Source organism: Nannospalax galili, unplaced genomic scaffold (assembly GCF_000622305.1).
Source record: "Nannospalax galili isolate Female #2095 unplaced genomic scaffold, S.galili_v1.0 scaffold304, whole genome shotgun sequence".
In the NCBI taxonomy this organism is placed as follows: domain Eukaryota; kingdom Metazoa; phylum Chordata; class Mammalia; order Rodentia; family Spalacidae; genus Nannospalax; species Nannospalax galili.
In genome coordinates this window covers 1,041,107-1,057,742 of record NW_008352325.1, presented here as the reverse complement: position 1 = coordinate 1,057,742, position 16,636 = coordinate 1,041,107, and the positions used below count along the sequence as shown (strand labels likewise).

The 16,636-nt window shown below is 43.9% G+C and overlaps 1 protein-coding gene across 3 annotated transcripts in view; it reads left to right on the top strand.

Annotated features, from left to right (window-relative positions):
• Positions 1-150: 150 nt before the first annotated feature.
• The window catches only part of Ikzf1 (IKAROS family zinc finger 1), a 92,353-nt gene continuing 75,867 nt past the window's right edge, over positions 151-16,636 (top strand). Inside the window, exons 1-2 of one of the 3 annotated variants that reach the window (XM_029554170.1) lie at positions 151-223; positions 14,013-14,066. In XM_029554170.1, coding sequence (XP_029410030.1) covers positions 14,027-14,066 — 40 coding nt within the window. In that variant the 5' untranslated portion in view covers positions 151-223; positions 14,013-14,026. Of the gene's footprint in view, positions 224-4,377; positions 4,589-14,012; positions 14,067-16,636 lie in introns of those variants that run through there. The other 2 variants (XM_029554171.1, XM_029554172.1) reach the window with 2 other exon arrangements.

Genomic DNA, 16,636 nt, shown 5'->3' with positions numbered 1-16,636 from the left:
GGCCGGTGCCTGCCGCCGCCCGGAGACCCTCGGCGGCCGGGCCCGAGCCCCGCGCGGCCGCAAACTTTGTGCGCGCGGCCCCGCAGTCGCAGAGTTGCGGTGCCGAGCGGGACCGGGCGGGGACGGGACGGCAGCCGGCTTTGCGCGACTCTGCCTGGCGGCTTTGCCCAGCTCCGCGCCCCGCTCCGTTCCCCTCCGCCCTGCGGGCGTCCCGGAGCCCCCGGTGAGCGCGCGGGCTGAGCGGGCAGCCTAGCGGAAGGCGGGTCGGTGCGCCTCCCGAAGTTTTCCAAGAGCGGGTTCGGGCGCGCGGTGCCGGGCCGCAGGTGGCGGAGCGGGGCCAGGTGCGCTGCCCCCGGGCGGCGCTCTCGCGCGGGACTGCCCGGCGGCCAGGGGCTCAGAGCCGGGTCGGAGCCGCGGGGGGCGGGGAGTGCGGCGAGAAATGGGGAACAAAGCGAATGAGCAACTTGAGGAAGTCATTGTGAAAGAAAGCTGGGAAGAGCTCCGCGGCCAACTTTGCAGGGCACTCTAACAAGTGCCTGCGCGGCCGCGCCCGGCCCGCCACCGCGCAGCCCATCCCGGGACGCTCGGCCGTGGCTGGCGGGGACCCTCCCGCGCGGGCCTGCGGGGTGCAGGCGCCCCAGCTCCCTGCTGCTCTCCGCGCCCCAGGAGCAGGCTTGGCCCCCCAAAGCGCGGCGCACAGATCCACGTGAGTGTTTTCGAATTGAATTTCGGTAGGAAAACTTGGGGGTGACTGGTGGATTTTTCCTTTTTTTTTATTTTTTTAAATTCAAAAGAGCAGGACAGAAAGGAAAGTCATTCGAAATTCCTGGTGTGGGTTTTGCTCTGGCCCGTCTTCGCTTTCTGGGGACTGTGAGCGCCTTGACGTCGGTGGGGCTGCAGGTCGGGAGACCAGGCTAGCCCCCTGGCACTTCTCAGCAGACCTATGTCACTGGAGCAGCATGTCCAGGTCATATTTAAGTTTACATAGACGCATAGCGAGGTCACTGGAGCCAGCATTTAGAAAGTCATGGTTGAAGTCTTATTTTTGAGGCGAGAGTTTTGCCTTACTGGTAAGATCCAGTTTGGATTTGCTTTGTGCAAAACCTAAATGATCCTGGTATTGAAAACGTACAACTTTCGAATCCTGAAATCCTCACGGATGAACTCTCCTCAAGTAGGCATCAGTCAGGTCATTTGCAATTTGTATGAACTGTGTGTGTGTGTGTGTGTGTGTATCTAAATTGCCAAGCATCATTAGTGCAAGGAATCTTAGAATTTATGATTACATTTCTTTCTAATTTGGAGGCAGCTGGTGACCCAAAAGGATACCAATTCTAAAAGGTCTGAGCCGAACAGTTTTCAGAAAGTGGTTTCCATGTTCTCTCGGGCTGGAGCCCACCTAGAGTGGATTGTAACATGCGGCTTTGCTCAGGTTACCCACACATAATTTTCCTACCTGCCACAGACAACATATTTCATCCTTGAGGTGCCTTGGTTTAAACTTCCAGAGCTAAAGTGGTGTTACAGAAATATCCATTTATAATCAAAATGTGTTAAAAGAGGAAAATTATAAATGTTGAAAATAATATATATATATAAATTTTTAACTTTCATAGACATTTAAATGCTTTTAAGGACTGGTTCGTTTAGGTTATGTGTTGAGGGGAGAGTGAAATCTGTAAGAAAATCCCAGAGCCCACTTGAGTTTCTTTGTTTGAAGTATTTGTTCCATGAGGTTAATTGAATCCAATCTATCTTTTCTATGATATATTTTTAAAGTAACAGTTTAAGTATTATTCATATTATATTAGTACATGTCCAAGTTGTTTCTGTGACAAATCAAATTATTTGGTATATGACTCAAAATTTAAATTGGGACAAATATCGGTGACAGAAAGATTGATCTGCTTACATTGAATTGGCACCCTGTAACACACAGAATACCTTGAGGAAATAATGTGGGTACATCCCATGTAAATGATGGTGTAACATTTTACAACCTGTGCAATTTGGTTTGATAAAATATGTCTAATTTCAAATGTCCCCACAAACATGCATTTTCATCCTTTTTTATGTGGAATGAAATGTTCTTCCCAGACTTACAATCCACCAGAGATGATGATCAAAATATTTTATTTAATCCAATGATTTCCTTCTTCAGTTCATAGTGATAGTTGAAACCCATAGTTAAGAAATTCCAAAGTACTTTCTATTTAATTCATCAGTGTTTTAAATCAAAGGTTAATTTTGGGAAAGGTACATCTCTGCCCAAGTTCAGGAGCATCATAGCAATAATAGCCCATGCACCCTGGTGGTCTCCTTGTGATTGTGAGACCCCAGGAACTGCAAATGAAAGTGTGGGGGGCGTGATGTTCAGTTCTTTCAAGAACTTTGTGTATAGTCTCCTAAAGAGAAACGGTGGCTGTCCTTGCAGTCTCCATTGTTAAAGAATTAAGATTACAGTGAACTTATTGGCCAAAAGATCCACAGGCCAGGAGGACTGTAGGCCACTGCGTTGCCATCACCCAGAGGCTGAGGGGAGACTGGTGCTTCTGTGGTTTGAGGAAGTTTGTTCCTTGATTTTGGATTTGTATTCCACATTTAGTTAATATAGTAGCACATTGTCCAAAAGTGTAAAACTTCTGAAATTTAAGAGGACCATATGCACATATCTCATTTATTTATGTTAATATATACAGGAAGTCAGTTATATATGTACATATGCACACCTCCCAGTGCATGCGCACATCACACATATCTCGTGCATATAACATGGAGAGTGGCATGGAGGTAGCAATGCAAGAGAGTTTTAACATCAAGGACACTTAAGCTGAATGACAAAGTTCCTTCTTTGGTTTGTTTGTTCATTTGTTTATTTACTAAAGTAAAATTATTTTCTCTATAATGGTGACTTGGAGCATAGATGATTATAGCATTCTGAGTTGTCTGCCTAACATTGCACATTCACATACTTTAACTGCAGTTAAACAAGAGTCACCAAGGCTAGCAGGAATGAAGTTATTTCCCTCCCTAATTTTTGAAATTTTAAAACAATTTCTCCATGAAGTAAATGGTACTTGCTGAATTCTAACAGAGACTGATATCAGTGAATCCAGCAAACCAAGGGCCTTCTGGGTTCTTTAGAGACCACTGACTCCTGCTGCCTGTTTTTAAGACTAACAAGTATTTCGGGACGTTGTGGCTTCTTGTTCTGCCTGTATTCCTGCTCTGACTGTGAAGCTATAATTGTGACTTCTTGTCTGGTATGGCCACCTTCCTTTTGTAGCTCTCTCCACGTAACTTCATTTCTTGGTGCACTGGATAATCATTCCATTTTACAGGGAAGTATATGAACTATAAAAGCAGCAGGTGAACCCTCCTCCTCCTATGGGATACAGAAGAAACAAATACATTTCACATTTTGAAAGTGATCTTGGTTTTTGCTCAAAAAAGGCACAGGTATACATTTTTTTTTTTAAATCTGTGTCTTAAAGTCAAGTGTCAACGAATCAGCATTAAACACATACACACTCTTAAAATGCAGATGAGGAGCCATGTTGAAAAGTGGGATTCTTTTAGGGTCTTAGGCCTCCCCACAGCAAACTATCATAACCGTAACAAAACTGTTTTGCGATGTCGACTAAACAGTCATGCTGACATCGTCCTACCGAGCACAGCTTCCTTTCCATTTAATAAATGGCTTCATATGTTAGGTTACTGGAAACAGTTATTGGAATACATGCTCATGTTCTTAGATTTTTAGGATCCGCTTATTCAGTAGCTGTCATTTGCTATAGGTCTGAACTGTGCCATGATAATGTAACAAATATTTTTAAGACATGTTTAAACATTTGGCATTCAGTCCTGCATGTCACCTGTGAAATATATGAGCCAAAAAAAAAATGTGATTTGCAAATCTTTCTAAGTGGAGAAGTGGGTGCCTACCCTGGTTTGGAGGTGTCCTAATAGTTACTTCTGTGAAAGTCCCAAAGGGACAGCAACTGAGGATCAATCTAAAGACAACTGGCAAAGTATTTCCGTTGGCATTTTCTTCTTTTCCTGTTTGACTCTGATAAACAGGTGAATTCCAGAGTGTCTTCAGCCAATCACCTAGTGATAAACTGTTAAAAATGTCAAAAACCCCTAGTCTCAGGCATGGAGGCCACTGGCCTTTTATGCAGGTCTGGCCGTGCTGCTTTTCTGAGGACCCTGAATGTGGGGAAGTCACAATTCCCTTTGACTAAAAGCAGTCCCCTCTCCACCATCAGTCTGACAAATCAGACATCCGAATAATTTCTGAACTCGTTTTGGTTAGGACAGGAAGCGCAGACTCCCTTCCTGTGTGTGTTTTCCTGAGAGAAAACCAGCTTCCCTTCTTCTTTGCATATTTGGCAGCTGGTTCCACCTTGCCCTGCACCCCAGTGGAGTGTGAAGGCAGTGGTGGGACCTTTGAGGAAGAGGAGGAGGGATCTGAGGCCCACCAGGGGACCAGGGTCCTTCCCAGGTGGCTAAGCAGAAGGGACTCAGACCAAGTCTGGATTTGTGTGGGAGAGGCTGCTCTTGGCCTTAGGGAGGCACAAGTGTGTTGGTGAGTGTCCCACTGTTTGGCTTCTTGCTGTGCTTGCATGGGTTGAACTAGCCAGTGCTCCTTTCCATCTCCTTTGCTGGGGTTTCTGGTGGGTAGCCTTTACCCAGAGTGCCTCACTGGCACCTCTGCCCAGGTTCCCTGTCTTGGGGTGATGGAGAGCATCATTAGGCGTCATCTGTGTGTTGTGCTCTCAAGTGGCCCCATGCTCCACCTTCTGATGGCTTGTGGCACAGGGCCACAGTTTAATGAATTGCTTAAAATGGGCCCTAATTAGAGCAAAAGTGCTCTCTTCATATTTTCTCATTCAAGTGTGCAGTGATTCATTTTTCTTAGCAAGCACCTCACCTCTACAGCAAATCTGACTCTTGCCGCCATTTTTGCAGCAAGTTTAAGATGATGGGTAGAACGTTAGGTGGATTGGGCAGTAGTCCCAGGAGGAGCCTGGCACCGCCTTGGGCTGTCCTCATTCATTCATTCATTTCTCTCTCTCTCTCTCTCTCTCTCTCTCTCTCTCTCTCTCTCTCCCTCTCCCCCCCCTTTTCTGTCATTTGTGGTGTTTTGGCTAGACTCTTAAAACAACCAACAAATTGAGAGTATTTTTTAAAGCCCTTATATATAGCAAGTAGATTTTTATGCTGCATTCTAGAGATCACACACCAAAGTCTACACTTTATCATTTTTCTGTTACTTTCAAGCTGTTGGAAAATGAACAATATGGGTTAGTATAATCTCTTGCCTAGGCTAGATATTCTGTGCATATCAGCTCACCAGGCTTCGATAAATTTCTGTTGTTTCACATTTTCACTGGCAAATTTGGAGCAAGTAAAATTCCACGGGATAGTTTCTTGAACCTAATGGGGAAAATGCTTAATTTAGCATCTTTAGGGGACATGAAAATGAGGAATTATTGACCTTTTGTAAACTCACCTCTGAGGCACTCTGAAATGTGCTCCAGTGCTTTTAATGGAAAGTAGAGAAAGCTGTTGACCCCCTAGCGCGAGCCCCACTTTTAACCTGAAAAAGTGACCTTTTCTTCCTTGTTTGTGCTGAGTTTGTATAGAGTAGAAAATTAAAGTGATATTCAGAGAGACTCATGAAAACATGTTCATAAACCATGTATTCTGCTTCATTAAATGAAAAATAGTTGCTGATAATCTCAGGTCCTTACATAGGTGCATGTTTACTATTTTAAAATGATTTGGAAATTTCTAGTTCTTTTCCAAAAGAATATGTTGGTGCTTTATCACAAAGATATATATATTTAACTGAACCTAAGGAGTTTTCACTTTAATAGTATACAGGATTTTTGTCAAAGAAATGAAACTTTCTTAAAAAGAAAACTTAAAGCATCTACTGGCAGGCTACAAAAAAATGTCTGACTAGGCTATTTAAATAGAGTTTTCCTGTGTTTGGCTCCAAACAACATGGGCATTTTCTTCCAGATTATAAAGACATGCCAATTTTTGTAACTGTGTAAATGAGGAAGTTTATGTTTCTGTGAGGTTCAACTGATGACCCCGTCCCCTGGGTTTGCATGAGGACCTTATAGGCTGAAGGTGAAAGATTATAAAATCCATCTGAATAGACACACATGTTACACACATATCTTGTTTGTGATGCATGGGGTTGACATGAATGTCTTAAGAATGTTCCCTGGTCTGGGTCAGAGGTACCACTGCTAAGCCCTGTCATAGAATGAAATAAAAAATGTAGACCTTTCTTACTAATAGGATTCAACTGGAAAGCAAATGCAGACAGTTAAATTACTTTTTCTCCTGTCAGTATTTGGTTTGTCCCATATAGTAGGTATTAGGTAATTGATTTTCCCTTCTTAGACACTAGAAGTGTCTTGTTTACCCCACTAGAAGTCAAATGAGCAAGGTAACTTCCAAAGTATTAAAGCCCTTAAAAGACCAAGCTGTGATTTCGTGAACATTATTTCTGAATCCACATTATATACACTATGGACATAATTTTGAAATAAGAGTATATTATATATTAATATTTGAATAGTTTTTATGAAAAAGTTATTTCATTTTAATTGATGATGTCGATGACATTTTCCAGGGCTGTAAATAGAACCAAAGTTCAATTCCAGTCCTTTAGGGAAAGAGATCTCAAAATCCATGTGGCCTACTCTCACTGGATGACAGCAAGCAGTGTTTCATCCTCCCTCTGGAGCAAAGGCTAGATACTCCTTATTATGTCTGGGTTTGGACAGAGTGGTGTCTTACATTGCAAAGAATAGGAGACTAGTGTGTGTGACAGTGAGTTCAGGGATACTTTTGGTCCAGAACACTGGCAGGTCTTGCCTTACTGGAATGGTTGAGATGGTAAATAGAGTGAAAAGCAATGTCTGCCAGTACCCAGGAAGTTGTTTTGCAGTATCTTGTGGGCATATCAAGTCCTAATGTCCTTTCAGTTGTATTTGATAAGTATACACGTATGGATTCCCAGACAATAGGATGCTCCTGCATGGTTTGACTTATTTGGGTATAAATAAAATCCAGCTTTTGCCAAAATAAACTCATACAAACCCTTTTAATTAAGGTGGAATAACTTTATAGAAATGTCAGTATCACAGGCATGTGTTTTGAGACAGGGTCTCCCTCTAGTCCCAGCTCGCCTGGAATTCGCTGTGTAGACCAGGATGGCTCTGATCTCACAGCGATCCACCTGCCTCTGCCTCCTGCTAGGATTAAAGGCATGCACCATGCATTTTTTGTTTGTTTATTTTGTCTTTTAATGTGTTGGAAATACAAGTGGTTTTTATTTTCCTGCCAGATGCAGCTTTAATATTGGGCTTACAAATGTCCACCTGATAGAATTTACCCACGTGCTAAAATAACTGCTGTCATAGCAGGATGAGACCATATCAAAACACCATTATTTCCTTGCCAAGTTAAAAAAGTTAACGTTAAAACTTTGTACTCACCTGTTTTTAAAGACTGAAAATAATATGAGCCCAGAATAACAGGGCTCCCCTGTCTCTCTATAATACTTATAAGCCATCAGCACTTGGGGAATTATCTGTGTGGATCAGTCTTGTGGGAGCCGTTGCTGTATTGTAAAGATAGAGATCGCGTTTGTGTTGCATTTCCCTTTTCTGGCGCTATTCCTGGCCATGCATGAAGGTCTTCCAAAATCAGTAGGAGGGCAGAAAAAAATGTTTCTAAACTAAGACTTCTTTTTTTCTTAAGTGATGAAGTGTGAAAAGTCATTTATATTTGAGGAAGCTACTTAAGAAGTGACTAGTGTTGAGGGACAAATCAGAAAGCTTGGTAATTGTGACTGTGTCTCTCCATGGGTGCTGCGTTGCTGTGAGTGGGTGACCCAGTGTGTTAGGCGGGAAGCCTGCTTTTATTGTGCTAACATGGCTCACCTGTAAGAGGAGAGAGCAAGGAGGACATAGACTGTCACATTAGGATACCCACCGGCCTCTGGAAATCCAGTTCTGGACCTGTTGCCATACCACAGAGAATTATATCCAGTTCCACTTTTTGCAGTTTTAAAATGATCTTTCCCATATAACAGCTATCATCTTTTCTTTTTCTCACTCTATAGCCCAGGCTAGCCCAAAACTCACTATGTAGACTGGGCTAGTTTCATACTCAATGTGGCATCTCCACAAGTCTTAGGATAACAGGTGTAAGTCACTGTGCCTGGTTCCACCATCTTTTCTTATAGGACTCTTTACTGAGGCTTTCAGACAGCATGGGTTTTAGCTGTGTTTGTGCATGCGTGAGTGTGTGTGTGTGTCTCTGTGTGTCTCTATGTAGGTGTTCATGTTTACATGTGCACGTGTGTGCAGATGTGTGCATGTACATGTGGAGTCCAGAGTTCGACATAGAGAATCTTCCTCAATTGATCTCCCCCTTCTGTTTTGAGTCAGAGTCCCACTGAACCTGATCCTTGCTGACTAGACTGGCTGGCCAGGATTGAACTCAGGTCCTCATGCTTGCCTGGCAAGTACTTTACTGACTGAGCCATCTCCCTAGCCCCTTAGCTGAATTTTAGAAGACTTCCTCATTTCCCTTTGACCCTTCCCCTTTTGCATATCAGTTCCTGGCCAAAGCCAGAGCTGCACATCTGACTGATTTGCCCTGGAGAAGACAGTCAACACAACAAGCTGCTGGAGTTTTCTGCAGTTTAGTTGAATGTGGAAGGAGGGACCTGGTGAACCTTAAATTAGATTCCTATGCTCCTGTTTAAATCTTGTTTTTCATTGTTATTTGCACCAGCCAAGCTCTGGAAAATAATCACGAAAATGTGTAGATTGGCAGCTAATTTTTGAAAAATGAAAAGAATCAGAAATGAAATAAGAGTGCTCAGAAGTTTTTATGTTCCCCCAACCTGTTTTGTCAAATTGTTATGCAAACCTAGAAGGTCTCTGACTAGATACAAAGACTCTGCATATTGGCTTTCTCTTGGAGCAGTCCTTTTTAAAAGTACAGTGTAATTCACAGTGATATGATAGATTTGCAAAAATAAAATCTTCAGTGTGCAGATGAAAGGACATGTCTTTCACAGAATAATGTATTTTATTAAAGAAGCCTGTGACCTCAGGCATTTTAATAGGGTATAGTCCTGGCCCACCCGACCCCGCTCCCATACTTACTTCCCCTCAACGAAAGCATCCTTGAGTATTTAAGTAGATAGCCCCAAAGTATCCCTGGGGCAGGCTCCCCTGTGGGAGAGGAAAATACCCAGTGCATATGTTTGGCCAAATAGCTAGACTTTAACTCTGCTGTAGAAATTCTGTGATGAAGTTTGTCTTGGTTGCAGACTATTACAAAGAGTGAGTTTCTTTTTTGCCGAATAATAGGGGTTCTCGTTCTTTGTTAGACATTTGGATTTTGTGAGTACTGTGGAATATTGGTGAGATGGTACTGTCATCAGATAGCCATGGGTTCAGAGCTCAGCTCTGCTGTTTATTAGACATATGACCTTGGGCTGGCTACTCTGCTATTAGCCTCAGTCTTTTCATCTGTAAAATGGAAATGATAATACTTTGACAAGTAGGTATTAAATGCCAGCACTAAGCTGGATTCTGAACCAGGCTGCCCAAGAAAATTTTGGGCAAGACAGGATATTCACGGTCATAGGGGGCTAAACAGTTTACCTATTAAATGCCAGACACGATAGACTGCCTAGAAGGGCTGGCCTGTACCTATACCCTGCCTTTTCTTGATACAGAGGAGGTACTTGATTATTCTCATGGAGCTTAGTGCCTGGAGAGTTGGCTAGGCAGTCTCAGAGGAGGGAGGGGCATTTGCCTTGAAAACATACAAAAAGTAATGTACAGTGTTCCTTAAGGGGGCATTTCTCAAAGCATGTGGAAGTGCCATCTAAGCCTAGTAAGAGGCTAATTTCTACTGAGCTCCACTTCTGACTGCAGCAAGCTTGACCTGACACATACTTAGCAGTTCTCTCAGACCCATAAATTTGGGCAGCTTGAAAGGAAAGACAGTTGTGGCTCTTAACAGGCATCTGGATTTTCAGTTTGATTTCATTAATCCAGACTTAGCCTGTGAGAATTCTGGAAAAGACCCTGGGTTTTATAACAAGCAAAGAGGGGAGAGGTGCACAGTGAAGGAGGATCAGAGAGCCTCCCTTGGGGGCCTTGTGTGCTCCTGGACACTAGTAAGCCCTTCTCTGGGCCTTGCAAGTTAGAAATGGAGCACTGAGGAAGATCGACCCACCTGCTTACCTAGAGGCAGCAACTGCCCAGGGCTGTTGGATGCTTCTCCCAGGAGCCAGCCAGGTTCCATCCTGGCGCAGTGGCCTCTCCTATGTGGCAAGAGCAAAGTGCAGAAGGAAGCTTGCTTATAGGAAAGGCCCCTGGTTTCCCAGGGAAGCTCCCAGGGTCTACAGAGGCTTTGAGTCTGCGCCTCCTTGCCTGGTCCCCAGAGCACAGGGGTTCTTCTTTGCAGCCTGAGGCCTAGAACCTATGCTTTCCTCTTCTCTAACATTAGTGATGTGTTGACTTCTTCCATCTGAATCAAGGAACTGAAACCTGTTTCTCCCTGCTTAATCAAAAGAGACAGAGAAAGAGGGAAAAAAAAGGGAGAGGGAGACAGAGATGGGAGGAAAGTAAGATGAAGGAGACAGGAAAAGCAAGATCTGGAGGGATGGTCAGTTGCAGAGAAGCTTCACTGCCCTGTCCTAGGGCCAGCCTCGGGCAGCCTCTGCCACGCTGGCCTGCACTTATCTCTGCATCTATTTCCCCTTGTGCAAGATTTAGAACTGCTTGCTCCAAAGAAACAATAAAAGCATTCATGGCTATAAGAACTGCACAGCTGAAAACTAGTTTACTGATACAGTTGTGCTTTCTCCTTTCTTTGGGTTCACTCCCCCCTGAAATTGTTTGCTTTCCCCATGCAAAGCAGACCATCCCAATGGGTTTCTGAAATGATTGTTCCTTCTAACCTCTCCCTCCCAGCCCTAAGGATCCTGACTTTTCAGACTAGTGAAAGTTTGGGAAAGCATGCCATTACTTTGCCTTGGTGGTTTTACTGACTGTGAGCTCCTTTTTAGCTGAGATCATACCAAGCTTAAATTCCACTTTCTTTTTTTAAAGTTTTTTAAAAGGTGTGTGTGTGTGTGTGTGTGTGTGTGGACCACGGAAAAGAGAGTCCTCTAGACAGCCTGGATCCTACTTCCTGTGTGTGTGTGTGTGTGTGTGTGTGTGTGTGTGCGCACGCGCGCGCACGCAGATAGGTCAGAGGGCAGCTTGCAGGAGTCAGTTCTCTCCTTCCACCGTGTGGATCCTGGGGCTCAAACTCAGGTTTCCAGGCTTGGAAGCAAGTGCTTTTATCGCTGAGCCATCTCTCTGGCCCATTAAATTCCACTCTTCTCCTAGTACTCCACATTGCTTCCATGCAGGAGAAGAGGTGCTTGCTAAGTGGGTCCTTTGTAAACAGCACCTGGCGTCTGTGTGGTACCCAGGGATTGGTTGGAATCCTTCAGGAAAGCTTTGTCTGAGTAGAGGTCAGGTGTTGTCCCTCTCTTTTTGGTATTGTTAGACCATTCCTTTTGATTTTTACCTAAAACGTGTGAATTTGGAGTTTGGGGCAGTTTGAGAGATTTGTTAAGTCATCCTACTGATGTTAGGTCAGGCTGTGGAACTCACAGAACATAGTGCAGACTGACTCCAGCTCCTGCCTTAGAAATTATTAAGTATCTGAAAATGTTGGCAATGACTGAACTTCACACCAAACAAGGGACCCCTCTCTGAGCCATTGCACTGGTCACAAGTCTGAAGTGGGGTTTGAAAACGCATGTGAAAATCAAAACAAACAAGGTAGACTGAGTCACCAGGGTCCACGTGCCCAGGCTAGCAGTGACTAGCTGAGTGACCTAGCAGAGCGGCCACGTGCAGAGGTGAGCTGCTGGGCTCCAGACATGCACTGCTGTCCCCACAGCACCCACATAGACTTGGTGTGAGTACTGCCAGTCACTTCACTACCCTGTCCCCAGCTCCTGTGAGAGAGATAACTGCTCAGAGGGGAAAGGCCCTAACGGACCTCAGGAAACACTTGTCTTCCTTGGAGTTGGAAATACCTGGGTATCTTATACTGAGCAGCCATCAGGTAAATCAAGCTTTTAATGAGTAGTCATTAAAATGCAATAATGGGGATATGTGTTAAATTTTAAAAATGATTATTAAAAGAAAATATTTTACCAGTACATTTGGAATCTTTTTAGTATCTGATTTTATGAAAAGCACGGAAGCACATACAGACTCTGGACCAGCCCTCTGACCACTCTTGGGCTAGTTTGTGCTCAACTCTGGAGCTGGTTTGTCTCACTTTAGTGACCTCTAGACCTTCACTCTGGACCAGAAGCCCAGGTGAGCTACACGGTCTTTGTCTCCCTGTGGCCCTGGCTGTCCTCCTCTGCCCCAGGTCAGCCTTGAAAATTCACTTACCTCTGACCAGTGAAGTCCTTTCAGAAACAGATGAACCCACCTCCATATCCACAAAAAGGGGCTGCTATCTACAGCTCCTTCATGAGAATGATATTCCTGAAGTTGGAAATACATATTCCATTCATATGTACCATCAAATATATTAAAGATAAAGATATATATATGACATATATAACTATAATTGACATGCAAATGCTTATGTGTAAGATTTAAAATATATGTATATATGATTCTGTGTGCATATGCTACATGTATATACCATGTCTTACACATGATTCTGTGTTACATAGAACCCTGTATATTGTCACTCTGCCCACACAATTTTCAGCCCAATTGGAATCCCCCATCAGTTCCCATGTCTCTGTTGAAAACAGGCCTCACCTCATGTCCACCCATTGAACCAGAGAGACAGCATTGACCAGCATAAGAAAAGGGGAACTGATTTAGACTCAGCAGATAGCCTAGGTCTACTGGCAGGGGAGGGCCCCTTCTGAGGGCTGTCTACCAGAGCATGGTGAGCAGATTCCACCCAGGTCACCACAGAATTCTGCTGGCTCCAGGTTTCTAACTCACAGACCTATAGGATGCCACGTACTCTGAGCACTGAGAGCTAGGAGTTGCAGCCCAGAAGCCATGTCCCAACACCCCACTGCCTCTGGGTCCCTCCCTGGTATTTATCGTAGCCTGCAGTAGAGTCTGTGGAGCGCTTGCTGTGGCCACAAAAGGGCAGTATCTTCCTGTGGGTATTTTCAGTTCAAACCATGCTAAGGCACCAGCCACAGGCCAGCAGAGCAGATTTGGGCCCTCTCCTGGCCTGTTCTGTCAGTTCTCCCTGTGTGAGTATACTGGTAAAGTCTGAAGCCAGGGCTGAGGAGTGAAGGGACAAGGACAAGAGTGCACGTTGCCCATCTGCCAGGCTGGAGGTGTATTCATTATTGATGGAGGTAGTGCGTTCCTGCTCAGATATGCAGCCCTGCCTGGGTAAATGAGACATTCTTCAGCAAATTGCTTCGTTTTTTGATTGCTGATTGTACGCGTGTCACCAAGCTGACTCAAGGTTCATCGATGCATGCTCAGTAAATTAGAAAGAACATAACTATGGATCAGCCAAGAGAATGAATTCTGTGCCTACAATGACCCAGGGCCATTTAATTTTCTGCTTAATTTTGTTGCAGTCAGTTTGCATTTTGGGTTATTATGCAGTAGGAAATTAACAATAAATAACAAATTTGGTCCTCCTGTGCTTGTAATGATATTTTTATAAATCTTTGTAATGCTGTTTTTAAAAGGATCGAGGTCTGTGCTAGTCTGATACTCCAGCAAGTGGAGAGGAAAATGCATTATTCTTGCTAGATAGCCTTGTTGTTAAATAGCATAAGCACAATCTCTCTCTCTCTCTCTCTCTCTCTCTCTCTCTCTCTCTCTCTCTCTCTCGTGTGTGTATGTGTGTGTGTGTGTTTGCTTTAAACTAAAATCCATTTTTGTTTTTCTCAGATAATCTGAAGACAATGGATACTGATGAAGGTCAAGACATGTCCCAAGTTTCAGGTGAGACTTCCTTGATACCTGTGTGTCAGAAGTCAAAGGGTATTGTGCTTGTGTGAACCAGAGGGCCGCTCTGCCAAAGAAAACACCCAGTTGAAATTCATGTCAGTGTTTACTTCAAATCGTCCCAATTTGAGAACATGAACATAAAAACCTCCAAAATGAAATTAGTTTTAGTGTGACATCTGATAGCAATTCAGAAAGGATTAAATGAATACTGTACTTTTGGAGAAAATGATAGTAGATTTGTTTATCCTAGAGCCAAAACACATAGGTGGTGTTTAAAAGACTGGAGGGGATTAGGAAGGAAAGAGGGGATGAAGTAACATGAGAGGCATAATGGCAGGCCCAACTCAGAATCTCTGAGCATCTGCTAAGTGTAGAAAACATGGCTGCCTTTCCATGGATTTTTCCAGGCCTGTTCCACATAGCTCTGCCCAATTTAGGAGACACAGGAAATGGAGTGCCACTGCTAGAAGCAAAGGGCCAGGTCACAGTGACAGCACTGAGGATGAGCCATCTACCAGCCCAGCAGAACTTGCCCTGTTCCCATATGCATCAGTGTATGAAGTCCACTTCTGCCTGGCCCTGTGTCTGGACAGTACCTGGAAGCAGGCTTCCTGGACTTGGAGGTTTAGTGTTTCTGTTTCAGAGCCTCCAGGCAATTCACCAGTCCTAAAAGCCTGGTTTCTTAATGTGGCACTGGTGAGTCAATTCCATCTGTGGCTTGTCTGAACTGCCTCCTCAGGTTCTGAAAGGCTCTTATTGGTTTGTGCTTTTTCATTTTGGTCTAAGCAGATGCTCCTGATGGAGACCTGCCTTGCACATCCCCAGTTCCGTCCCACTGGTTTGCAGCCAGTCTCACAGGCCTTCCTCCTCCACATTGTCAGCTCTTCTTTCCTTTGTAGGGCTTCAGACTTAAACTCCTCAGAATTCAACGAATGGTGAAAGGTCGCCTTTAAAGGTGGTATTTAGTCTACAGGCATACCGCGAGATCTGAACACAGTGGATCTTTTCTAAAAGATGGCCTTCTGTTGCCTTCCCACTTGGGAGAAATGAAAAGTGACCTGTGAATCAGGCTTTATCTATGCAAACAAAAATTGTTCATGTTCTACATTGTAGCCACTTCAGTTTAAGGAAATCTATCTTAAAAAATAGACTCTTACAAGTGCACAGAGTATTTAAGCACAGGCTCACTTGTAGCATTGTTTTAATACTTAAAAACTGTGACAAAGAAAAAAAAGCTGGGTGTGGTGGCACACACCTTTAATCCTAGCACTCAGGGAGGGAAAGACAGGTAGATCTCTGTGCAATCCAGGTCAGCCTGGTCTATACAGCAAGTTCAGGCTAGCTGGGGTTACAGGGAGACCCTGTCTCAAAAAAAGCTCGTGATATGCTCACACATCTGAACTAGAGCTCTTAAAAATGAGGATACTAATATGTAGGTATGGGAAGATGAAATGTATAGAAAACTGAAAAAGAAGTGATGTACAATTCCATTTGTAGAATAAGTTGCACACACTCAACCTGGACTCCATCTCAGAAGCCAGTGGTGGAAGAAAAGCGGTGAGCTGGGAGGAGGAAGACCACTTTTATCTTGCATTTTTCAGAGTTATTTGAATTTATTTTCCATTATGCTTCTGAAACAACAGTTTTTAAAAATGGTTAAATAGAAGGAGTTGTTTAGCTCATTAGAGCTTCCTGTTTGGCTTCCCTGATGCTCCCCAAAGCCCAAGAAAACAGGGCCTGCTTACACAGAGATCAGGGTAGAAGACCCATGGGCTCATTGCTTCTGGCTAGGCTGAGACACAGACGTGGGGGTGCTAAACTCCAAAGGCAGGAGGAGCCCTTCTTTGTTGTTGTGCAGCATTTCTTTGCTGCTTTCATCTGGGATGAATTCCGAGTTTGTATTTTGCATGACATACTGCATGAGAATAAGACACCAGGGGCTGGAGAGATGGCTCAGTGGTTAAGAGCACTGGCTGCTCTTGCAGAAGACCCAGGTTCAAATGCCAGCACCCACATGGCGGGTAACAACCCTCCGTAACTCCAGTTCCAGAGGATTTGATGCCCTCTTCTATCCTTCTTGGGCACTGCATGACACGGATGCACTTACATACATGCAGGAAGTACACATATACATATAAAATAAAAATAGTAAAGTATTTTTATAATAAGAATGAGACACCCTTGGTCCACATGAGGCCTGTATTCTGATGTCCTAATCTCAGAACAGTGGGCAAGAGATGAAATCAACCTAAATGCCCACCAGTGGGTGAATGGATAAAGGAAATGTGGTATGTGTATACAAATGGAATACTGTTTAACCATAAGAAGGTTAGAATCCTGCCATTTAGGGTAACAGGAATAGACCAGAGGGCATTAAGTGAAATAAGCCAGGCATTGAAAACTCCAAACATACACACACACACACACACACACACACATATCACGTACATACATACACACATACACAAATAAATGTAATTAAAATGTTTAAATTTTTTATGTGTATGAGTGTATTGCCTGCATGTGTATGTAAGTGTACCCATGTTATCCAACGCCTGAGGTCA